Source organism: Phalacrocorax carbo, chromosome 1, assembly GCF_963921805.1.
Source record: "Phalacrocorax carbo chromosome 1, bPhaCar2.1, whole genome shotgun sequence".
NCBI lineage: Eukaryota > Metazoa > Chordata > Aves > Suliformes > Phalacrocoracidae > Phalacrocorax > Phalacrocorax carbo.
In genome coordinates, this window is record NC_087513.1 from 77064826 (window position 1) to 77090870 (window position 26045).

At 41.6% G+C, this 26045-nt stretch overlaps 1 protein-coding gene across 2 annotated transcripts in view; it reads left to right on the plus strand.

The window, feature by feature from the left end:
• PARVB (parvin beta) overlaps positions 1-26045 on the plus strand; it is a 68344-nt gene that overhangs the window by 20957 nt on the left and 21342 nt on the right. For both annotated transcript variants that reach the window (XM_064461039.1, XM_064461049.1), the window contains exons 2-6: positions 4352-4441; positions 7300-7370; positions 17548-17650; positions 20757-20897; positions 21769-21884. In XM_064461039.1, the coding sequence (XP_064317109.1) occupies positions 4352-4441; positions 7300-7370; positions 17548-17650; positions 20757-20897; positions 21769-21884 (521 nt within the window). The remainder of the gene's footprint in view (positions 1-4351; positions 4442-7299; positions 7371-17547; positions 17651-20756; positions 20898-21768; positions 21885-26045) is intronic.

Here is a 26045-nt window from a genome sequence, read left to right on the forward strand (position 1 = left end):
TCTCATTTAGAGAGCAAAGAACTATGCCAACACAGCAGGGGAAGATGTTTCCCGTGGGGAGGGGAAGGGGAAAAGAAGGAGACCTGTGAATGGGGAGGTGGAGAGCAGGCAAGGAGCAGTAATACTTCGTGTGGGAACTCCCATGACTATAACCTGTTGTGCAAGTGCAGCTCTGCTCCACCAGTAAAATTCCCCCTTGTGTGAATGGCTTGTTTGACGTAAGAATCTGCTATAAATCTTAGAGCAAAGCCACTGTTGCTGATACAAAGTCGAAGAGGTTGACGTTTGCCAATCGATTAATATGCATAATCTTTTACAATACATTTGGGTTTGTGAAAGCACGGGCTGAAAGATGTTCTTTGTTGTAAATTTGCATTAAAACACCTATCAGGTTCTTGTCAGGATGGAGCAACAGGTACACTTCTGAGTATTATTTTAACTGTCTCCACTTGCTCGTTTGTGGGTTCTCTGTTCTTTTCCAGGGTTGTGGCTCAGTTTCCTTTTCCGGCTTCTGTTTCTTTGCTCCGCAGTGATAAGTGAATACTGGGGGCAGTGTGCAGGGAAAATGTCCTCACCGTTTGTTCAAGTGCAGTGTGGAAGGGTTCCGGAGTGCAGCAGGTGTTGGGAATACCCTGGCAAATTTTGTTTCCTAAGTGCAATTGCTTCTCTGCATGCTGGCTGTTGCTCTGTGAACCTGTGTGTTCCTGGGGCAAGCTGTCATGGTGGGAAACCCGACTGTGCTTTGGCCAGAGGGTGGAGGTGACTTTCTCAGGAAGCTCCTTGCGGAGAAAATGCCATCTTTGAGGCGCCTGCTCTCAAGCGGCCAGCAGCAGGCCAAGGGAGGCACTTGGCTATCTGCAGAAGCGACAGGGATAGGGAGGGATTCCTGGCTGGGACTCCATGGCCAAGTGCTGTGTCCTCCCTCCTGGCTCCTCCCCACCTAGCAGCTGGGAGGCTATCTTAGTGCCTCCTCCTGTGTCACCATGCCCAAATTAACGTAGGTTTGGCAGTCCCAAGGTGGCAGCCCCTTATCCAGTTGCTGTGGCTCCTTCAGCATTCAGGCGACCCATGTGGCTCATCTGCAACCTGTTTGTGCTGCTGGGGCTGGGATGGCAGGGCTCCTGTGTAAGAGGCGCAAAAAAGGAGGTAGGAAGCATTACGTTTGTAGCAAGAATCTCTTCCTAAGCTGTCTGCCTAGGACCTGGTGTACAGGCTGTCTGTAAGCAGGGCTCTCCCTGGGCAGCAGGCTTTGGCAGGCTTTCTGCTGACATAGCTGTGCTTTGCCGGTAGCAGTAGGAGAGGATGTTTTGGTCCTGTGGGATCTGGCCCAGCCGCACTGGATCTGAAGGCAAATGTAAGGGTTTTATGTGGCTCTTAGTGTCGTGAGGGATGGGGGCTTCATACACAAATTTGTATTAATGTTTTCTTTCAGTTTAGTAAATTGCTCAGAAACGAGGTATTTTTGTTAGGAAGAGTGGAGGTCATTTTTATATTAAAAAGAGTAAGTGTATCATCTTAATTGAACTTTGGGGAATAAAACTAGCTTAGCTGCATTTAGAAGTATTCTAGCTTGAAACATAGGCAGCATTTTGTTTATATAGGATACACTGAAGACAGTACTATGTATTCACTGCCCAGAGGAACTTAGCAGCTCTCTTCTGCATTCACAGAGCATTAGGAACAGCAGTGCCCTGACCTTACTGAACTCTTGACATTCCCAGAATGACAGCAATGCTATAATAATGAAAAGAGAGTTACATCTAGAAACAAGGCTGGTACTTCCAAAAGGAGTCAGATTTAAGTGGAGCTTGGGCATTTGTAGTCCTAGCAGGGTTTTAAAAATCTTACTTGTAGTGTCCAGTTTCCCTGTGATTTTTCTTGTGCCTCCTGGTGGCTGTATTCCTATTGGCATCACAATGTAGGAACTGCTCAGGTGAGAAAGCTCTAGTTGGGTGTAATGCAAGCGGGGCTGGGTAAGGCATGCTGTTAGAGCTGGTTTGGTCTGTTGCATGAGGCCTCTTATTTCCCTGGCTTTTGTTTGGAGAGTTTTCCAAGAAAATGAGAATGAGTGCAGAAAAGGGGTAATTAAGAGTTTCTTTAATAATGCCGTTTATTCAGGGAGTTAAGTCTCAGCCTGCAGACATTGTATGCTGTTTGCAGTGAAGAACACCTTTCTCTTCCCTTCTCTTTGCAGAAGGTACACAATACAGAAAGCAAGTCGTGCTTACTGCCAGCAGCAGCCCCACTTCCCCCAGGCTTTGTACTATGTTAGCTCTAACCAGCTGCTCTAACAGCATTCGTAAGCCGTAAGGTCTCAAAATATGAGATTGGTGTTTGCGGCTTGCAGAACATAAGAACAGCATTTCACAGTTGAGGATTTTAGTTATGTTCAATATCATGCTGTGAACCAGAATTAACTAACATCTTGGAACTCAAATTAAGAAATGTTCTAACTTGTTTTAAGCACCTGTTCCAAGTATCCGTAAGAGGAGGAGTGAAGATTGTAGTGTATTCTTCCGTGAGCTCTTCTGGGGCAGTAGGATCTCTGTGTTTTCCCTTTTTATCAAGCAGGAAAAAAAGCAAGTACTGATGCAGGATCTTGTAACTTTTGCAGACTGCATGCAAATGATTAGCCTGTGATTTGGTTTTACAATGGGAAAGGGGAATAGTGGCTGTTCTTGAAGGAAGTGTTGTTGGGATACTGTGACTAACAGTTAACTGTTCCTTCTTTTCTTTCCCCAGAAAAGTTTGGGTAGCAGACCTTACTTATTTGGAAGTCCTTGCTTTTCCCTGAAAAGAGTATGGGACTTGGACCTCTCCCAAAGCAATACCACAAATGCTGTCACAAATTATCTTAGCCCATGCTAACACAGAACTGTCACTGAATAGATGGGGCTGTTATGGTGTCTTTGTATCTCCTATTTCAGATGCACGTATTTCAGTAGCTTGGCTTATAATAAATAGTCATTATCTGAGTTTAGGGGGAGATGTGCCTTGGAGAGTGTACAAGTGTTGCGGCGTTGCTAGTGCATTTCTTACTGTCAAGCTCTGTGAAGATACTAAAGAACTATTCAGTAATTGTCCACAAGTTCAGTTCCTCTGTCATGGTTCAGCCCCAGTTGGCAACTAAACACCACGCAGCCGCTCACTCACTCCCCCCACCGCTGTGGGATGGGGGAGAGAATCAGAAAAGCAAAAGGAAAAAACTTGTGGGTTGAGATAAGAACAGTTTAATAATTAAAATAAAATAGTAATGATAATAATTATGATAATAATGCTAATATAATAAAAAGGAAAAGCAAGAAAACAAAAAACCACAAGTGATACAACCGCTCACCACCCGCCGACTGACACTGCTGGTCCCTGAGCTGCAATTGCTGCCATCCCCACCCAGTCAGCTCCTCCCAGTTAATACACTGGGCATGACATTACGTGATATAGAATATCCCTTTGGCCAGTTTGAATCTGCTCTCTTACCTCTGCCCCTTCCTCTCTGGCTTCTTGCGCAGCCGGCAGAGCATGGGAAGCTAAAAAAGTCCTTGACTAGTACAAGCACTACCCAGCAACAACTAAAACATCGGTGCGTTATCGACATTGTTTTCATACTAAGTCCAAAGCACAGCACTGTGCCAGCTGCAGTGAAGAAAATTAACTCTATCCCAGCTAAAACCATGACATCCTCCCATGTGGAAGAATGTAGGGAAGTATTTTAATATCCGTTTTATCGATAGAGGGTACTTTACTGACTTTCCCAAATGAGAGTTGTAAGTTTAAGACAAGAGCTTGAAACAACAAATTCCAGATCTGTGTCCACCAGATCATGCTACATTGATTTTTAGCCAGTGGCAATGCTAGAATTAAACACATTTTCATCTTTATTTGGTAGGTCTCCCTGGGATTCTCTGAGGCTTTTAATAAGGCTAGTAGCAGGTTGCAGTTCATGGTGTTCTGCAGCTGGAAGAGATGGTGACGAGTGGTGGTCGTGCTATCAGAAAAGGAGTTTGTGTTTACAGTTTGCTGTCTGCCCTAGACCTGGGTCATCCTGCAGACAAAGCTCACACCCCTTCCTTCTGGAGAAAGAGCACTCTGAGGTTGCTCTTACCACAGAATTGTGTTTCTTGCAAAATATTTTCAGCCAGTTCTGTGGTGGCTCAGCTTAATAAGCTATAAAAGGATGTTACTTTGATTTTATTTTCCACTGCGGCTGTAGTTGGTTCCATAAACTGTGGGCCCATTTTGAAACGGATCTACCAGATGTTTTCTCTTACTAAGAATACCCTCTTCAACCCCTACATATCTGCAAACTTTGCATTTATTGCAGTCTTTCTTTCTGTTTTTTCCCTCTATTCAGTGAGTGACCTCCAAGAAGAAGGTAAAAATGCTATCAATGCGCCAATGAACCCAAGCACTGTGGACATCCATCCAGAAGACACACTATTAGGTAAAGTATTTGTGCTACAGACTTCAAGTAAGTGATGATTAATGAAGGTGGCCACTGTGACCCCCATATCCATTGCTTTACTGTTGAATGTAGATTGCACAGTTGAAACTGAAAGATTTGGGCATGAGACTTGAGAACCGTTGCATGTCACATGTAGACTAGAAATTTAGAAGGGCTAAAATGGAATTTCAAGAGCAATGCCAGCTATGCAGATACACCTAAACTTAATTGTCGTGTTCAGTGAATTGGCAGAGAACTTGAGTTCTTCAGCGATCATCCTGAAGCTAGATATGAAGTTGAGGTTTGCAAAGAATTAGATGGAAAATACTGCTGAATTCATCTGCTTTAGATTTATTTCAGTTCCATTAACCCATTGGCCTACTGCATCTCAGACATCCTTCTTTGGTAAGGAAGTGATATCTTCTCTCTCTTTATATATGTATATAGGGAACTGAAGTGCAAAAGGACCAACCCACAGAAAGCATGTAGCAGAAGTGTGTGCCATGGTTCCCGTGGAACCAGGAGTCAACGTACATACCACACTGTTGTTAACTAGTGGATGCCATGTTCCTCCTTGGGTTACTGCTGCCACTTTGCAAGTGACAGTACAACAAAATGGGGCCTCATACTGAATGAACAGATGAACATTTAGGCTGCTGAAAATAGTAATTAAATGTTATTAGGATAGAATTATGTAAAATAAGCAATGCTTTGTAAAACAAAGAAAAATATTCAAATTCCTGTCCTCTTGTTCCCCCCCTTCCCTGACTCCCTATAAGAGCAACAGCATAATTTTATAGCAAAAAGTGTTAAAAAACTTGTTGGAATAAAACACTTTGTTCTTTCCTGGCCATATGTCTCTTAATCTATGGAATTAGTTGAAGTAAGCTGTCATGGAGACAAATAAACAATAAATTAAAACCAAAAAAGTGTTAGTAATTTAGATTTTCTGATTAGAAGAGTAGCAGTAAATGCAAAGTACTGTTCTTCTGAGACGTGGGCCGAATGTTGATTGCTCTGTGTATATGTACGGATCAGGAGTGTCTCCAATGATTTCTTCTGGGTACCGCTAAAGGTGTGTATGATTTTAGAAGATGCAGGACCACTTCTGAAGGCCTGTCATGCAACGACATGACCACTGGTGAACCTTAAACAAAGTTCTGTGGTGAATTTTGTACCATTATGGGTATGGGTTTCAGTTAGTAGTATTTTGGGTGTGTAGTGGGTGTCACTTCCTTACGACTAGACTCCCTGACTCATCCTAGGCAGTAACGAGGAAGTAAAGGAACAGGGGAAAAAAAGCAGCAAAAGAATTAATGTTTTTTCATAAGTTTGTGGCAATTTAAGTATGTTCAGATGACAGGGTCTTATTTTTTTAATATAGATAAGGGGCCCTGGAAAATACTGAACCCAAATGTCTGGGTGAAGTCTAAGGTAACCAGTTAAATGGTATAGTCTGTCTTGTGTCTAGGATGTGCAAGCGTCATGTTTCCCATCTGAGAACAGTGAAGTCTAGCACTGCAGTAGGGAGTCACTGTAGGTTGGTCATTGCCAGGTTTTGAAGGGTTCCTCTATGCAGTGTGGCAATGGCCTGACCAATGGTCATACCGAAACCCCTCCTTTGCTGTCATGCTGGAAGGAATTGAGAAATCAGTAGGAAAATAGGATTCCATATGGCCTGCCTAGACTCGGCTAAAGAGAAATCCATAGGGTTTATAAATAGTTACTGTAGCTGAAGAGATGTGGATCTCCTCGCGTAGCTGTGACACTGTCACCCATCCTTGTGTTCGTGTTGTGTAGTAGCCAGGGTTTGCTCTCCACTGAAAGGAACAGATATAACCTGGATCACAGCTACCACTTGACTACTAAAGAAGCTAAAGTGAATGGTACAGGGAGAGGTCTGCAACTTGAAAGCAAGCACCAGAATTTTAAATACGATACTTACTCCAGCTGCTTCCCAAATACTGGTATTCATATCTACATCAGCATATAAACATGCACATAATGCTGGTGTCTGTGTGTGGTGTTTTGAAGATAATTCTGCCAAAGGTTGCTTGATTGTCAACCTTACGGAGCTCAAGTTGATTTTACTACCAACATTTCTGTAACAAAGCATCCCTTCTAAAAATTCATCTTTATATTAATACCTCCTGTGTTTTTACTGCTGGCCATTGGAGAGGATTTCTCACATCTCTCCATCTCCCAGCAACAAAAGAAATAGAAGACACTGCACCTGAGAAATCTATTTTATGTTCTTCCCCCATACACAAGTACAACCGATATAAATTGGGCTAATTTTCATTCTCCAGCTTAATCAGAGGTTAAGGAGTTCATGCGTGCAGGGCTGCATGTGTGGCCAGGTATCAGGGAACCAGAAAGTGGAGGCACAAACTGTCAGCCCAAGTCTCAGCAGTTGCGCTGAATGTAGTACCATAAGCTTTCTATAGTCTTCAAGATGGTGTAACTTGGGACAGGTTTTCAAATGGAAATTAAATACAAATTGAGGAGAGGGAGAAAAGTAGTTGACTGCACTTTTTGGCATGGTAATATTAGCATGCCCCACAGGGTATAGAGGACAGTGATTTTCCTGAAGTGTTCTGCATACAGCAAGGTCTGAGCTGGGGAAGGTTAGCAGAAACAATCTTATTTTACAGAAGTTAGGGCAGTGTTATCTTTCTGTATGTCTCTAAAAATACCTAGCACTTTGATCATCGGATATTCCCTTGCTGAGAGGATGAGTAGGCACTGTCATTTCTCGATCAGCTGACAGGCCACTTCATGATTAGGCATTGTTGCAGTATTTCAGCAGTGTACATTTGAAGTGGATCTCACTAAAGTTTCCCATTTTACTTGGACAGAGGAGAATGAGGAACGCACTATGATTGATCCTAACTCAAAAGAAGACCCCAAGTTCAAAGAACTGATCAAGGTAAGAAATCACTATTTTGTTCTTCTTCAAGTCTTTAACTAGTGAGCTGGAGTCATTTACAAGCTGGTTACCAAGAACAGAGTTGAGGAATAACAACTCGTTACTGAAGTATATCTGTGAAAACTGAGGTCATCAACAAGGTAAAGCTAAGAGCAGCAACGAGAGAAACAAGAAAAGGCTGAATGTCAGAGTGCTCATGGTAGTTATGGAGTAAAACTCCATTGTCCACTTACATTCTTGTGATTGTCACAGCAAGGATCAGTGCTTAGCTTGAATACACCTGCAGTCACTGCACATAAACCTAGGTTCCTTCTGTTTATGAAAACAGGGAAGGAGCTTTGCAAAGCATTAGCAAGATCTCAGGAGAAGAAAGAGAAGGACTGAAATGAGCAAGGGAATGGTAGGGGACGATGAGGAGAACTCTGGTGTTATAGGAAGGTTGGAACTGAGATTCTTCTTGCCCTATATTCTGGGTTTTTTTTTAAGAAAAGTCCTCAGTTTACCTGTGTGCTGGGGCAGGGGCCGTGTTGTCCTGAATCTGTACTGTCACTGGAGACACCTGCCCAAGGTGTTGATAATGGTGTTTCCAGCTGTGCTGATGTGAGGAGTGGCTTCGTGCCTCAGCAGTGCTTTTAGTTTCTGCCAGGTATGATGGAGGATTCAATCCTGAGGGACTAGTGTTTAGGAGATTTGAGGTTAACATAGTGAAAGCCTGAGCAAGAAGAGAAGGGATGGCAATTCTGAACAAATGTGATCTCTTTCTGACAAGCATTTGTGCTTGTGTTATACTTCCCACTACACTTCCTCTTTATGATTTTAAAATTATTTTAAAAAAATATTTTTTGTTAGAAAGAACAATGCAGCTCTAGCAGGGTGGCTCTGAAAACTTTGGGTAGTGTATACTGTCCCCAGATAGGGAGTTGAGCTGTGGCACCTTCCCTTCAGGAAACCTATGTATCCTGGCTGCACAGATATGCTTCACAGAATGCCGCAGCAAATTGCTCTCCTGGTACATCTTTAAAACAAGCCCAGAGACCTGTTATTAACACTGCAATAACATGTTTAGGATTACAAAACCACATCAAACAGAGTTTAGCAAGGAGCTGTGCTCAAATTTCTCTGTTCTTCTGATTCACCTGGAACATACTCTGTTTATAAATTAAGTGAATTTGCACATTTCTTTCTTTGTTAGTACCTAAATCCATTAATTCTCTCAAAAGGTACAGTCGCCTTGCACCACTCTTTCACAATGTACTGTGGTTTCTTTGCTAGCGGAGCAGCGATCTTATCGTGAATAATTTAGCTGAACCAGACTTGTTGCGGTCAAGGATCCACGTGCACTCCATAATGCAGGAGACTTGATACTGAGATGAGAATTGCTTTTAAATTGGGAATTTTGGTGTTGAATTTAATATGAGTTGGTGAGTCTTCCCTGGATGCCATAGTCTAGCAAGGTCATATCTTCCTGTTTAAAAACATGAAAACTTTGAGGAGGAATGAAAATCAGGGCTAGAGCAGTGCTCAAGAATGTGTGTTGAGTGCTTACAGTGCATTGCAGAATCAGGCTCTGGTTCATTGCACCAGTTTACACTTGCATGAAGAGAGAGAAACGTATTACCAATTGAACTGGAGCAGCTGGTGCAGGGAACAGCATGTAACTGGAGACTGTTTCCTTGGGATCCTCCTCAAAGGAGACGTGTCCTGTAGAGTGCCTACTTGAAAATTATGTAAATTAGGTAATTGCTAATCATTTGCATACCTCTCAGCAGTTGAGAGTTTTTACAGAGGTTCAGCTAGAGAAATATTTGACACTATGTTGTGAATTTGTAAGGCAGGGAGAGGTCTGAATTATATTGGCAAAACCTATTTTATGCCACAGAGTTTGGATAATGCAAAAAAAAAAAAGAGCAATTCATTCCTTGTTTTCTGTTCTTCAGTGGTTAATGACATTTTCCAAGAGCCCCAGTGCTGGATGAGAATTAGCCATGTTAAGTGCTATTCAGCAGCAGCCAGCAGAAAAGACTGCCTGTGCCACAGAGCTTTAAATGAAAGATCTCTGTGGACTAGCAAGGAGTGAGGAGTTGAATACATTGAGGTTTTTATACTTCAAAGTGATTCTCTCTCTTTTCCCCTCAGAGAGGAATGTGTCAATAGCAGCAATGGAGCCTCATGCCTTTTGAAATCTGGCAGTGTGACTTAGTTTCTTTGGTGCCAGCCCAAATCTCTTTCAACACCAGAGTTAGACGTGCCAATGGTTTGCCATCATTGATTTTGAATGTTTCTGTTCTGTCAGTCACTTGCAGTTGGGTAAATGGATCTCAGTGCAAAGAAGCAGCAGAGATACCAGTTGCTGACGCTGCTTTAATATCTCTTTGTCTCCACAAAATGTTGTTTTAATTCCTGCTGGCCTTATGCTATAGGGATTATATGCATAGTGGATTGATCAGTGCAAGCTTGTGTGAGCGTTTGAAAGTGATTTGACAGAGCCACTTTAACTCTGGAGAGACAGATTGTATAGCATTGTGGTAACAGGGAGAGACCAACAGAAAAAAACCAAAAACAACAAACAGCCTCATTCCTCACTCTTATTAAAGCAAATATACAGTGAATCACCTTGTTGAAGGCTGCTTAGTTGGGAATGCTAAAATACCTGCTTTAAGCCCTCTTGCACATATGAACATCATCAGGGACTAGAATTATGCCATGAAGTGTTGTTTGTCATCATTGACAGTATTCTAAAAATAGTTGGCCACAATTTGTCAATATGAAATGTTCAACTAAGTTCCCTCTGTGGCAATCAGCCTTTTTTTCCTCAATTCATTTGCTCTGTGTGTAATCAAACACAGTTTGGTACGTGGCTGAACAGACCTAAAGCTGAAAATTCAAATCAGGGAAAGAAAGCTGAGTTATCATTTTATTTATGTGTAGGTATAAAAAATGTATTCACAAAATACTCTGTTTCTGGTGTCTGAAATGTGTGAGGTTTTACTCATTTCCCAATATTTGATAAGTGCACAACTAACTTAAAGTAAGCGTTTGAATTATAAGTTTGGGCTGTTTTGTGATCCCATACAGAGGTGTCCTGTGATACATTGTTTCTTCTTATATACTTCAGAGCTGGGTTTCTACTCTCCATGTTTTTGTGCATCTGTTTAAAATTCAGTTTCCATTAGTATACAAAGTTCCCTTAGGTGGTCCTCGTCACTAATTGTAAAGTGTGTTTGGGGGCTCTTCTAGCTCTCTTTTGAATACTTACAAAAAAACAAACAAACAAACAAACAAACAAAAAACCCAAACCAAAAAAACAAAAGGAGGCTGATCTATGGGTGCTTTCCCTGCTGTTCATGTGTGTTTCTTTGTGTATTGGGTGTAAAGGTGGAAGGAATCTTTTTTCCCCCTTCTGGTTTCAGGTATGGCTGAAGGGTAAAAGTTTCAAAAGCTTCATTCATCCTAAAAAAAAGTAGAGTTAATAGGCTGTAGGAATTGAGTTAGAGACTGTGAAAAGATATTTTAACATTTTACATAAGTGGCAGATTTCCTAGGGTTTTCTCATGTATTTTGGTAAGAAAAGTATGAAGAAGAGCTTCTACTGATTGAATCCAAAGTCTTAGAACATCAGCTTGCAAGAATTGTGTCCCACCTGAAAGCGCCTTGCCTTGACAAAAGACAGCAAGTCACAGTGCAAGATACCTTCCCTCCCTGCAGGGAATTCTGTAAGATTGGCTGATACTGCAAGGACTTCTGGCCTTTAAAGACTCGTCTAAACTTAATACAGATCCAAACACTGCTGCTCTAGATACAGCCTCTAGATACTGCCTGAAATGAGTAAGCATTCTCATTTGTAGTAAATAATTCACTCTCCTAGAAATTATCACCTTTTTCCATGTCTAATTTTATGGCTTTTAAAAATTCACTGTGGTGAAGAGAAGACCAAAATTAAGCCACTGTACTTTTGGTAAGGTTTCAGGTATGACCAGATGAAACCATGCTTCCTAAATGCTCTGTGGTTTGCTGTTGAAAACAAGAAGCCTTCTCTTTGTTTACAGGCTGCCAGTGCTTTGTGCTTACTCAATAGTTTCCAGGCCTGAATATGAATTCTTAATATTAATTTCCATGCTGAACCCTGAAGCCAGTTAAGCTTTCGTACCCTTGATCTCTGCTTCCTAACTCCCTCAGAGGTGAGGGGGAAAAAGGGTCACTGAAATCAGGGATTTCTTTCTTTGCTGTTTTTGGTGACTGGGCTTCCTGTTTTCCCATTGTGCAGATGTGTTGATGTATTTCGTCTTGTTTTTCATTTTTTTCATTACTGTATAGTGGTGACTGTGGGGTCCTTATGCCTTTGAACTCTGCAGATTAACTCTGAATATGCCTCGCTGCATGGGAGCAGCCAGCCTGCAGAACAAAAATACTTCACCAAGCTGGTGAAATTTGATGGAAAAAACCCATATTGCGTGAACTAGAAAAAAATAACAAAACAAACCACCACCACAAAAGCAAACAAAAAACCAAAAAAACCAAATCAAACAAAAAACCCAAATTGGCCAGGCAGACTAATTTTTCCTCTAGATTTCTAGCACTTTTTTGTTTCAGCTCTCTGCCTCATGGTGAGTTTCAGTTTTCAGCCCAGTGTTTAGTAATGCAACATGGCTCATTTAACCAGACATATGCATTTGTCCTAAAAATGATGCGATAAATGGATGTGTCAGAAGTTAAAGCACTGCTGGAAATTTTACAACTACAAATGCATGTGCCTGAGCATTTGAGGCAGTTCAGAGACGTTTTGTATGAGTATGGATTTGCATGAAAGGTCAGGCATGGTTTTGAAGACATTGGGATATTGTATAAACATTTTAAAATCACGCTGCTAATCCCGAATTCTGTAGAAGACTAGGGAAAAGCAGCTTTTTATGAAGGTGTGACAAGTTAAGTGATGTAAAAAACATTTCCATGTACCTGCATGCTGTTTTGTGAGTCTCCAAGTACTGAACGAGAAGATGAGTCTCGGGTGCATTGAAGATCACTAGGTACATGTGGGATCTTGTGGCAGCTTCACCAGCTGTTACGTGTAAGGAGAGGCACGGTGTTAGGGCTGACGCTGGGACAACAGGCTTTGCAATGAAGCACTTCCTTGGTCCTGCAGTGTTTCTCTTACACCCATTATTTAATGCAGAAAATGTAGCCTGAGCTTAAAAGGCAATATTGAACTGCAGATGTGTGAAGGGCAGGCACAGAAATGAAGGAATGGGTAGAGAAGTGTGAGACCAGACAGATTGAAGTTAAGCATATTTTCATGCACAAGGAAGAGCTCTCTGCACCTTCTGTCTGCTTCCCACCGAGTACTCTGTGCCTGTATCAAGCTGTTTAAATTTTTCAACATTCAGGTTATTGGATATTTTCTGCTTCTGTCTTTGCATGAAGGAGCAACTACAAAGAACTGGAGAGCTGGCTTTCTGTGAGCAGAGTCAGAAAGTATTTCTGCATGTTTGTCATTTCAATAAGCAGTATGGTGCTTTATCTCCCTTGTAAAAGTTAAAAAAAAATTATGTGCAGAAAGACTTTTCCAGGCTCCTAATTAAGACACAGCCAGGAAACCCAGAGGTGGGACAGTAGATATTTGAGGTTGGTTTGTTTGTTTGTTTTTAATTACAGGACTTGCCAGTCTTCAAGGGCTGTTAAAAAACACACTTGGATATTTTTTCTTAAATATAAATTGCAAATTCATTTTCTCTAGCAAAGCTGGAGTTGTAGTCTGAATACTAAAGAAGTTAGAATGTTCTTTGGGATAGTTTTTCTTTCATTCAAGTGCTGAACTACTGAAATAATAAAATAACTATGGCTAGACCTTGTTTAGTTTGTATCTCTTTTTTGCCCAAAGCTTTTCAGTGCAAAATTTCTCTGAAACATTTAAGTAGCACATAGTAAGCATTTCCCTTTTTTAGCACCCTCTGCCCAAAGCCACTTTGTGGGTCCTGACTACCTACACTCTTGGAAATGGGATGTTGGCTCCTACATTAGAAGCTACTTCCAGACTTCTATACTTAATTCCTTGTCATCTCCTAGATTCTGACTTCAATACCATTCAGCACAGGACAGACAAAATAAAATGTTTGTTAATGGTTTCAAATAGTTTAGCATCCTGAGTCTTCTTTTAACAAAGCTTCTGAGGACTTCTGGAAATCTGGCCTCTTCCTAGAGGGACTGTAATGGGATTTGATTATCAAATGATAATTACAGCTGAAGTTTAGATAGTTTTTGAAAGTCTGCTTTGTAAATCTCATGGACTTTGATTTCTTCAGTTGTTTTTCTGTTGATGTCTGTGTGTGACAAACTTGTATCATTTTGGAATTGGGCAGTCACCTTATTGACAGGCTTCAAAAATCTCTTTCTAGATGATCTGGGACGAGAAAGTATCTTGTTATTTGGGACTCACTTTTCTGTATCACTGGCAAACAGTTTTTGAGGTGTAAGATGGTATTGCTTTTCTCATTGTCTTCCAGCTGTGGTAAAACTTTGCTAACTTGTCTGATGTCTCTCTCTATCCCTTTACCATAAATGTCCTTCTATCCCCTGAAAAAAATGGAAAGAGGCAAGAATAGCTGAAGAGTTTTCTCTCCAAATGTGGGCATGGTTCCCCACCTGCAGAGCAGAGCTCTGCTGTTTTATTTAGGCTGCATCTTCTTGCATTTAACTTTTGCTGGCTGTAATCTCTGATGAGCTAAATTTGATTGGGGTTTTCAAAGGAGATCCAAAGGTTTGATGCCCTATGCCAGATGATACCTGGCATGTTATGATTTTTTGAAAAACCTAGTTTTAAACCTAGAGGAGAAGGACTGGGCAGGGAGAATTTACCTGCTCCAGAGGCTGTCGAAGAGGCATCCTGAGAAATGCTAGAGGGTGAAGCGCAGGAAGAGCAATTGTCTTGACATTTTTCTCTGCTCATACGTGAAATATATATATATATCAGGCTGTGTGACATAGAAGCAAGATGGTTTCCAGGGCATGTTGGAGCATGTGTCAGGAGACAGGCATCCCAGCATTGCTCCTTTGAGCACAGCCCGAGTGAGAGGATGACTGTACCTGCCAGGGCATGGTGCTGCCGTAACACTTTCAGTCCAGGACCCCAAGTGCCAGGGATAGCCGGTGTGCCAGCAGGCTGGGCTGCTCAAGCAGAAGTGTGGTAGTCAGTTCACTGGCAGTGCAAGCCATGAAGGGGTTGCAGGAGGGGGGCATGAAGCAGGGGAAGGAGAGGGAGAAACTGTATGATCCTCCTGCCCAACAAATTGCATTGGGTGGATGTGAGAGTGTGGAACAACTTGGTGGCATGTGTTGGAATGATGGTGGTAGCTGTAACCACACAGCGGAGGCCATCTGATAGAGGGAATGGCCCAAGTGATAAAGGTTCTTGCAGGGTCACAGGGGAGCAGTGGGTCAGTAACATTGGTGCAGACCACATCCTTGTATATCCACATTTGTCTTCAAACATCACCTCCACTTTTCCTTTACCTGCTCTAGAAAAAGCCACTTTTGATGCAAGTTGATGATATTGACTAGTTGTAGTGGGTTGACCCTGGCTGGACACCAGGTGCCCACCAAAGCTGCACTATCACTCCCTCCTCAACTGGTCAGGGCAGAGAAAATGTAATGAAAGGCTCGTGGGTTGAGATGAGGACAGGTAGAGACCACTCACCAGTTACAATCGCAGGCAAAACAGACTCAACTTGGGGAAATTATTTTAATTTATTACCAATCAAATCAGAGTAGGGTAATGAGAAAATGAAAACTAAATCTTAAAACACCTTCCCCCACACCTCCCTTTTTCTCGGGCTTAACTTTACTCCCAGTTTCTCTACCTCCTTCCCCTGAGCAGTGCAGGGGGACAGGGAATGGGGGTTGCGGTCAGTTCATCACACATTGTCTCTGCTGCTCCTTCCTTCTCATCAAGAGGACTCCTCACACTCTTCTCCTGCGCCAGCGTGGGGTCCCTCGCATGAGAGACAGTCCTTCACGAACTTCTCCAACGTGGGTCTTTCCCATGGGCTGCAGTTCTTCACAAACTGCTCGAGTGTGGGTCCTTTCCACAGGGTGCAGTCCTTCAGGAACAGGCTGCTCCAGTGTGGGTCCCCCACGGGGTCACAAGTCCTGCCAGCAAACCTGCTCCAGCGAGGGCTTCCCAGGGGGTCACAGTCATCTTTGGGTGTCCAGCTGCTCCAGTGTGGGGTCCTCCACAGGCTGCAGGTGGATATCTGCTCCACTGTTACCCTCCATGGGATGCAAGGTGACAGCCTGCCTCACCATGGTCGTCACCACAGGCTGCAGGGGAGTCTCTGCTCCAGCATCTGGAGCACCTCCTCCCCCTCTTCCTTCACTGACCTTGGTGTCTGCAGGGTTGTTCCTCTCACATATTCTCACTCCTCTCTCCAGCTGGTGTTGCACAGGGTTTTTTTCCCTTCTTAAACAAGTTATCCCAGAGGCGCTACCACCATTGCTGATGGGCTTGGCCTTGGCCAGTCCATCTTGGGTCCAGCTGGCATTGGCTCCGTTGGACACAGGAAGCTTCTAGCAGCTTCTCACACAAACCCAATACACTAGTGAATAACTGATCAGAAAAGCTTTATTTTGAAAGAAAGCTCTTTAGAGGAGTCATTTTTATTATTGAGATTTTTCATCCCTCTGGGCAGCTTAGAGGGCAAAAGTGATTTACGTATGTGAGCATTGATGCTGGTCCTTGCTTCCCACAAATTGACTGGTTGCCGTATCTCACCCAGCTAAAATTTGCCACTTACACTATTTTTAGAGCTGAATTTCAGCCCTGCACATTTTCAGCATGTTTTGGAAATACTAAAGATAGAGGTACACAAAGCATGAGTATTTCATGTTTAGATTGTAAACTTCTTTGTGGACACTAAGCCTAGCAAAACTTACTTGAGGTTGGTAGATTCAATGAACCTGAGCAGCCAGGCTGAATTACTTAAATGTACTTGTGACCAACATGTTCAAATGTTCCTGTTTCCTAGGATTGCAAGGTGGGTATTTTCCAGTGGAAGCCTGTCTGTGTTTTGGGTATTTTTGCTTCTGTTTCACAATCTCTTGTATATTAAAACCCCAAACTTTTTAGCCATAATGACTGCAGAGAAGAGGCATAAGTATGGGATCTAATCAGAAAGTTAATTTAAAGAACTGACAATTTTGTGTGAAGCAAATTAAAACTGCGGAATTTTTAAATGAGTCTCATGGCTTTAGGTGGCTCTATTTAATGCATTTTGCATGTCTATGATTGGCAATACTCTTTCCCTCTTATAGAATGAAGGATTTAGCAGGATCTAACATTGTGTCTCCTCCCACAGAACTATACTATTTTTGCAAAAGTAATTTAATTTTCTAAATAATAAATTGGAGGAAAGCACTATGGCCAACTTCAAACAGTCAAGGCTGCTTTTCCTGTAACTGTTTGGAAATTATTATCTTTGGCACCTGGAAAACTTAACTCAGTTCCTTTTCTTTTTAAGGTTCTTTATGTTCATTCCTGTTTTGCAGGTGATTGAATGATTTTTTTGTAGTTATGGTAGTCAGCATATGGGGACATTTATATCTATGTTGCAGAATGGTTATCAGGCCCTTTTGACCAAAATTTTAATTCCAGACTTCTGTATTCTGCAGTATCTTAAAATGAAATTCTTTGTTCTGTTGCTAACGGCAGGGATCTAGCCTGTGGATCTGTTTAGCTCCTGTCAGTTGGAGCATTCAGTCTTTCCCCTCTGAAGCTCTTCTTTCTGGTACACCACTCATACCTATTCAGGGCAGAGATCATGGTGGGAGCGTGGGACTATTGTAATCTATTGTCAGGTCTGCTGTTCACAGGAGACAGGTAAGACATGAGTTTTGGGACCTGGAGAGCATAGATACTAGCAAAGGTTATTGTTTCAGAGCTGCTAGTTGCTGCTTGCTTTAGAATTGGTGCAATAAGGAGACATTTTAATGAGGAAAAATTGCCATGTTGCAAGACCTGAATTAAATACAATAAAGCAAAAGCATTTCTTTGTCTGTTATTTCTCTGTATCTTGGAAATACATAAGTATGGTTACTCTTGCCCTGTTTTATATTCCTGATTACTGCCTTGAATGGAAGGAACATATTTCAGTAGTTTTTAGACATTTGACTCCTTTTTCTATACTTTCAGGTTCTAATTGACTGGATTAATGATGTGCTGGTGGAGGAGAGAATTATTGTCAAACAGCTTGAAGAGGACCTTTATGATGGGCAGGTGCTGCAAAAGCTGTTAGGTGAGTTCACACAAGAGAAGGCGGCCCCGAAGGCTGGAAGGAGCCCAAAGTTAATCTCTTCCCAAGCTGCAGACAGCAGCATCTCACCATCTCACCAGGGATACCGTTTGTTTCTCTGATAGCTACAGTGTCAGCTTCTCCATCTGTTCTTCTCAGGCTGTCTGCTGAAAGGGGAGGAAATCCAGATGATTCTTAGATATCTGTTTCACGGACTAAGTATAGTCCAGACAGCTGAAAGATGTGGCAGAAAAAAGGTGAAGAGGTTCGTGTTTACAGTGGGGGACCAAGCAGAAGCCATGTGGTCCAAAATTTTTTCTGTATAGTTTGCTTCCGAAAGCTTTTGGGCTGAGAGCTTTTCTGAGGTCCTGGTCAAATTACTTTTAGGGGAAAAAAATGAGAAAAAGAGAACGTACGGCAGCAGGCACATACTCGTAATGTGCACTTATGTGCAAATGATTCATGAAAGGATATAGTCAGTTGAGCCACTGTGATTTTGCATCCCCCTTACATCTTTGTATGTGTGTGTTCACGCAAGAAGCACAGTGGAGAAAACCTTATGATGATGCAGTGATTTATGGGGATGTTTTTAGCAAACAGAGAGACTTGAATCTTCAAGTGCCATTGTAAATCTGCACTGTTTCTTGGAGACCGATAGTCAGACTTCTTTCAGTTTACCTATGCATGTTTTCAAGAGTGGGCTGGGATGTGGGATGTGTGTGTCAGAGTGTGGCAAGAGGACCTAGTGGTGCTAATTCCACTGGTGCTACTGGATGCTGCTTACTGATTTTCTGCATATGCCCCTTAAATAACAAGTCTGCAGTGTTTTGGTGAACATCCACAAGCTTTTAGAATTAGTTAGCAACAATTAACTTTGTGTGCAATTAAAACTCCTCAAAAGTAACTTGAGGAATAAACCAAGAGTGCTTTTAACACTGCTTCGTTAGACTGCAGCTGGGACCATGCAGGCATGGTGGAGAGCAGGGGTGTAGAGGTAATTTTAGCAAATACAGTTGTACTTCTTAATGTATAGACACTGCTGTTTCAGCAGGTGGCAGTGCATTTCACTGTGGCCATTTGTTGTAGGTATCACTGCTTTCTTATGCTCCCCGTGGAGGCCATGGCTCTACCCTCAGGCCTGCAGACATTTAGAAAGGGCTTAGTTGTACATACAGACATATATATGGAGCTCAGTTGGACTTAGCATATCTTACAGGAGGAAAGGTGGACATGTACATCTTGCAGCCTGAGACTAACTGGACTGGATTTTTCCTCATTTTCTTCCTGTTGGGCCTGGAGCTCAAATACTTCGTTCCTGACCTGAAGCTATCACAACTCAGCCCCAATACTGTGTTGTTCTGCAGTGGTGTCTTGTTTTCTTCAGCAAGACTTAGATTATTGTGGGCTTATTTTGAAGCAGTTTGGAGTAAGAGATTAACAAATGGCTGTCCGACTGGTTGAGGTGGAGCTCCTTGTTTAGTTAATTTTATCAAGATCCAAGTAGTGCCACTCAGAGAGGCTGGAGTGGCTTGGTACACATGGTGTCATGGTGAAAGGAAATAAATTTCTGTGCGCTGACTGGCAGCTAACCTGGGCTGAGAATAAAAAGGAGCCATAACATGCGACCAAAAAATTAATCATGTAGTATAATTTTAAAAAGAAAGCATCTAAAATGCTTTAAAATCATATTTGCATGTTTTGGTAGTCAGTTTAAAAAAGACTCAGAGACATCTTAGCTTAAGAACATTTATCCTTTTAATATTATTCAGATATTGATAAAAATATCCTACTGTAGATTGATAGAAACAGCCAAGATGTTCAAAGTATTTGTGAGTTGATAATCTGCAAGTCTCTTCTGTTTGGGTTATTAAAGTACTTTTGTATTTTGTCACTTTTAAAAAGATAAAGATAGATAGATATATCTTCAGCTAGGTAAAATGTCCAGAAGAAACATACTTTTGAGCTTGAGAGCAGAAATACTTCCATTATTCGAATAATAGGTTTTGGCAACTCTGAGATGTTTCTGAAAGAATCTTTATAGTTGAAGCCCAACTCATTTTGTGAAAATAGTTTTGGCAAAGTATGTTTTTTTGTTTTAAAGACTGGAATAATAATATATAATTGGGATATGTTCAACTAGTCCTGACCTCCTAGTCCCAGCAGCAGAGTGAGTTTGACCATTTTTTTCCCCAGGGTGGAGGGAGAAAATAGATCAGCTCTTCTCATTGCTATGGTGGCTGGGGGGACTCTACCGCACCCTCTTCAGCTCTCTTCTTCTTTTCTTTTTTAGAGAAATTCAGCTCCTGTGTCTTTGGCAAGGGCCACAATGCAGAGGAAGAGAAGAATGACTTGTCTAAGACTTTGGCAACAAATAATTATATTACATAAAGAGAATTAAAATTTTAGTAACGGTATTTTACAAAATTTCCTGCCTTAGTTCATTTTTGGAAGGAATCAACCGTGATGTGACACTGTCATAACAACATGACAAAATTGTACCAACTTACTTCTTTCTTTAAAGAGTTCCATTAAGTTCCACTTAGTTCCACTAAGCCAGTACAAATCTGTTGGTCATGTGTCAAATACTCTTGATGGTTTGGGGAGGCAAAGTTCACCTTAGCTTAAATTCATACCTTGACTTAACCTGAAATAAAGCATATCAAGCTGAAGTAAATGTTCACATAATATTTCCCCTTTTTTGTCCTAAATAAACTTGTTATTAGAAAAGTCCATTAAACCTGTGCAGCTTCCTTGTGTAGTGAAGGCTGTGTTGTGCCAAATGCTTTTCAGCAGTGAAAGAAAATGGGAGGTACGATAATATTATTACAAACTTGGTGCCTATCTGAAAGTTGTAATATATTTTGACACCTGATTGATGAGCATGTTCTGCCAGACCTTACCAGTTTTCTGTCACAGATTTTGTTGGAATTGACGCACTTGGATGAAAGGTTTGCTTTAAGCTATTTTGCTTTCTGAGGAAAATAATTCTCTTGGAAAATTTCTAGCAGAGTCCAGCTCTGCCCAGTGCTGTGTCTTTGTTATTCCCACCCAGGCCCTTGTTTAATCTGCTTTTGCCTGTTCTTTTTGTTGCTCTTTTTTTCAAATACAGAAAAGTTGGCTGACCGTAAGCTGAATGTAGCAGAAGTGACACAGTCTGAAATTGGTCAGAAACAAAAGTTGCAGACGGTCCTGGAAGCTGTCCATGATTTACTCCGACCCCATGGCTGGACAATCAAGTGGAACGTTGACTGTAAGGACTCTGTTATGCTTTCTGTCTCAGCTTCACAGGCAAAGAGAGTATGATAATCAATAGGATGATCATGTTCTCTGTGATGCAGTGTGTTTTAAAATTATCTATTTATTTGCGTAGAGGCTGTTACCACATCCATGTATGGATTGTAACTGGTACCTACTTCTGTGGTCTTTGTTTAAGGACAGATGTACATGGCTATGGGATAACTGAAGTGATTTGTTCCTTTTAGGATATGCTTTCATTAGAAATTTTTTGTTTGCTTCCTGAATTTGAATCCCTACAGATATGAAAAATGTGTTAGTCATTCAAGTACTAGAGGGTGGTCTAATCCTTCAGGCCACCACAGTGAGGGTAAAAGGATCCTGCATCCAGCTGGAAGATGAAGCTTGACAGGCTAAGCAGAAAGTGCCCTCTGTTGAAGCATGGCCTGTTACAATCTGAAAGTGAGAATGGAATTTGAGAAGTCCTTTCACCTAGGTAGTGAGTGGGGTTCATCTCTTACAGTCAGGAAAGCTTGTGTGAACACTTTGGAAGTCTGCTAAAAGCAGAATTCTCCAGTATTCTCCAGTACGGTGGAAGGCAAGTGATTGAGTCTGCCTGTCTTCATTTGCTAGAGAGGGAGCTGAAGTGTTTGGGCTTGTAAGTTAGGCACGTAACGTAAAGGGAGGGTTGACTCTAGGCTTTGCTACCTGTAAAAATATATTGTAGGCCTTGTTAATGTAGGAAAAAGAGGAAGAAGGATAAAAAAAAAAGACTGTTCACCAAAGGCATTTTTCACTGTCTTTTTCCTGTCTTTTTGCCAGAGCTGTTTATTTAAGATAAGGCCTCAGCATTCTTTTATTTGCTTCATTTTCCTTGTTCTCTGCAGCAATCCATGGCAAGAATCTGATTTCCATTCTTCACCTTCTGGTAGCTTTGGCAATGCATTTCCGGGCTCCCATTCGACTGCCTGAACATGTGTCTGTGCAAGTGGTAGTTGTACGGGTGAGTATGAACTCATAAGAGAAATTGATCAGAACAATCATTGTTTACCACTCTGATTTTGCAGTACTGGGCTGCTCCCATCCGTTGCCCCCCATCTCTTGTCATTTCGAAAATTCCTGTCTGGTTCTTTAGTGAGTCCGAGTTCTGGGAATGCATTTTTGATGTGCTTAAATGTGATCCCAAGAACATCATACCTTTAATGTGTTTGGGATGACCATATGCTAGTGCAGTATCAAACAAAAAACATGCGATGGGATTTTGTATGAGAAAGTTGTGTCTGTAATTTCAGGCACTTTAATAAATGGTTTTTGCCATGGATTTTTTGTGGAGAGGCCACTGAAGCACAAACAGCACAGAAAAGAATTTCAGCATGTAGAATCTCCATAGTCTGGGAAGCCTGTTAGGGATGTTGTTTTTCCCCCACTGACTTGTTATGCAGACTTAGACATGTTGTTTTCCTTGGCATGCGTGCATCGTTTCTTTCACAGCCTTGTGTTTTTGTTAGCTTTCCTTAGATATGGAGAAGAGGTCTGACCTGAGGAGCCCTGACTTCTTCCCTCCTGCCCTAGATATTGCTGTAGTTATTCCTTTTTCTGCTTGGTGTTGATCATTTCTTTTCACTCTACAAAGACTCTACTATCAGAGTGTGTGTACTCTTGCTTTTTATCTTGCCTTCTATCCCAACTGATGCTGCTGTGGCAGTACAGTCTGTAGCATGTGAACCCAGCTTTTCTCAACAGCTGTTGAAACACCAGGCAGAGCGATTCCAGCTGGCACTCTGCTCATGCCGTGACTGTTCGCTGTGGTGCTCAGTGCTGTTGTTGCAAGGCAGGCTCAGCTGCTGGCAGCAGGCTGTGGAAACGCTTTCTGTACATGCCATTTACTGCCTGAGTTGTCAGGCTGTAGTAGGTTTCCTTTCAAGAATAAAGAAGATAAAGTGGTCTCGGACTCTGTTTGGCAAATGTGGATCCCCTTACAAGATGCGGTTGCATGGTGGTTGATTAGACAAGCCTCGTTTTGCTTTACATTTAAATAATGGCATTTTCTAGGCTGCCTGCCTGAATGCTTTAGAGGTACAGGGTGTGATATAAATGAGTAATTGATGGATATTCCCTGGCTCACAATAAATGTATATATTCTCTTTAAGAGGTGATTTTGAACTGCTCTCGGGTGCTGTAGTTCTTTCGTTTTAAGAATGGTGAGTTAGATATAACGTAACATGAATGTAAATAGGAGACTAATTTCTTTCTAAATTCATTTTGACTGTTTTGGAAAAGTAAGGAGGAAAATGTAAATAAAAGGTGGTCAACAGACCTTTTACACCCTAATGCTAGAAATCTCCTTCTGCCCAGTATAGTGAAGTGTATTCTGTAACTGATAAGTCAGAAAACAAACCCTCTTGGGTAACGAAGTAAAGCCTCCCTTTCCTTGTCCTTAGTTCAAGCTTCAGGACCCATCACCTCTGTAGCAGAGGGAAGGCTGTGGAGAAGGTGTTTTCACATCCTTTCCTGTTGAAGGGATCTAGAGAAGACACGTACTGAGAGCATCTGGTTCACCAGAGTCCCTGTATCTTGAGACTAGACAAGACTGAGGTGAAGACAGGATAAGATAAAGGCTGACAGAAACTAGGGAAAGAAAGAAAGAGAGAAAGAGCAACTCCTATGTCCCCAGAGCAGTGCATGAAGGTGTCAGAGCAAAGGTACATTGAGAGTTAATTTAAGCTCAAGAGGCTGTAAGCTCTTGCTCTTGGACCTTGAGCCTGGAGTCCTGGAGATGGTTATGGCAACTGCTAGCTCTGAGCCTACCTCAGGTGGCCCCGTTCAAGAGGAGGCTTGTTTCAGTCCCCTTATCTCTCCCACTGCTAGGCAAAGCTTGCAGCTCTTCAGCTTTGTTTATTTAAATGGAAAGCAAGGCACAGTATAAACTGAAGCATGTTTTTTCTGGAACAGTAACTTTTGTCTTATAGTTCGGTAAATTGAATTTTTGTAGTTCAGCATCCGTTATCTAGTCTAAGAATACATGCTGGTTCAGTAACACATATATCTTCAAATGGATTTTATTTAGCCTTTGTTAGACTGATGACAGAAAGAAAGGTAGTAATGAGGTTAGTATTGTTCCTAATCCAAGTAAGAAAACTATTATTAAGATTATTATTATTATAATAATTATTAATATATTGTTAATTAGTCTCTTATTGCAGATCCCAGTAATGATTAGGGTTCTGTCAAACTAGATCGCAATTATCATAAGATGTCTGCTCTGAGAGGTTTTAGTTTAAATGCTTCTTCTTGCTTGAATATGCATTTAAGGAGATTAATCATCAGTTTGTTAAGTGACTTCTTTGTAAGCTTTGCAGAGTTGACCCCAAAGCAAGAAAATCTTGCTAGATGTTGTGGGAGTATTGTGCAAGAGCGAACCCACACTGAAATTTTCAAAGCTAGTTAAGTGTCACTTTCATGGGTGACTTTGGCACTTAGGGTTATTGTTATCAACTTTGTTGAGCCATCCTCACACTGTGCAGATGCATGAGGTGCTTCTTGCCCGGAAGGGCTGTGCTTACACTATGAAAATAGGGGAGTCATACTGGTTTAGCAAGTTACTGCTTAGCCAAGTTGTGTGAATTTCCATAGCCCATCCCAGAGCAATGCAGAACACCTTACTAGTTTGTGTTAGTATTGTGGGCTTTTTCTTATCTAATTTTTAGTGTCCTTCTCCATAAAATGAGCCAATATTATGACAGCACTGTGCTACATGGAACGTATGTATCGAGATCATCACACACTGGTGGCGATTCTGCTCTTCCCTTAAATTCTTTCCTTCCTTTAGCATCTTAAGGTGACAGACTGAGACTTTCCTAAGGTGCTGTATTTTAAAAATTAAAAATAGTTAATTTAGAGTCTGAGAATGATCTGTAGCTGGATCTGTATCTGTCAAACAATACACTATTGTTTTTTGGTCCTGCACTGTATAGTTTGCTCAGAAAACCACAAGCATTTTGGAGAGGACTTTTTACCTTCCTTGGCAGGAAGAACCTTTACCTATCTATCTGTCTGTCAGAACAACTACAAGACTAACCCAGCAGAAAAACCCTTTTGTTTATATTATTTTATAAGGGGCACCATGAGGTAGCTCCTCTCAAGAGTAGAGTTCCTGAAACCTAGTTACTTCCAAACCTTTTTGAGATCAACCTCCAGAATTGGTTTTCTTGGTGGTTTTTGTGTGAAATAGAAAATTTTGTAATATGGCAATATATGTCCAAGTTATACATGTCCTAGCAGAACAAAGGTTTGGGTGGGTCTTCTAGTTAAGGTCCTGTTGATAGCTACTCCAAGTGCTGAGTTAGGAGTCTAAGATGATAAGTGTTTTAATACTGGTGTCACTCAGCATGGGCCTGTCATTCCAGCCCTCCTCAGAGAGGGCAGGGAGGAGAGAGGCTTTGTGGTTTCAGTGCGTGCTTCCAGTGAGAACTGAAAATCCTGAGATTTTTCTTCCAGCTGACTCCACTGCCTGATATTTGAAATGTAAACTTACATGATGAACTCACTAATTCAGGAAAACAAAAAAGCTCTCAGAAATAAGTGTAAAAATTGTTCTTCAGGCTCACTGTGTTGGTTATTTTTACAAGGCTCAGGAATCGCCATCTTTTGCACTTAGCTTTCCTCATCCTCATTTTTAAAATTGCAGCATGTCCCACCTTAGTGCTGCTGGGAGATCTGAGGTATTTTCACAGTAATTCCCTTGTAGTCTGAGTTGCAGACTGAAAGGTCAGAGGCAAGGCAGGATAAAGAATAAATGTGTCTGGTGGCAGTGGTGCAAGGAGTCAAACTTTTGTCAAAGAATGACATTTGCTTTTGGACTGCAAGGCCAAGGGACCTAGGCTTGCTGTGCGAGCAGCATGCTCAGCTGTCTCAGAGGGGGCTATGCAGAAATGCTGCTGTTTCTACCTTTTGCAGAGTCAGTGTTGGCATCCATTCCTCTTCCTTACCAGGCATTTGGAGGCCTTATTCACTAGTCACTGCTTACTGAGTTTTTGTTCACAGTTTATAGCATCTTCTCCCTGGGGTATGTGGTGCCTGGAAGGTCTAGAAACCTGTCTTAATAAAGCAGAGATGTGGTGGGATGGAATAAAGACAACATTGTTTTGTATGCAAGAAAACATTG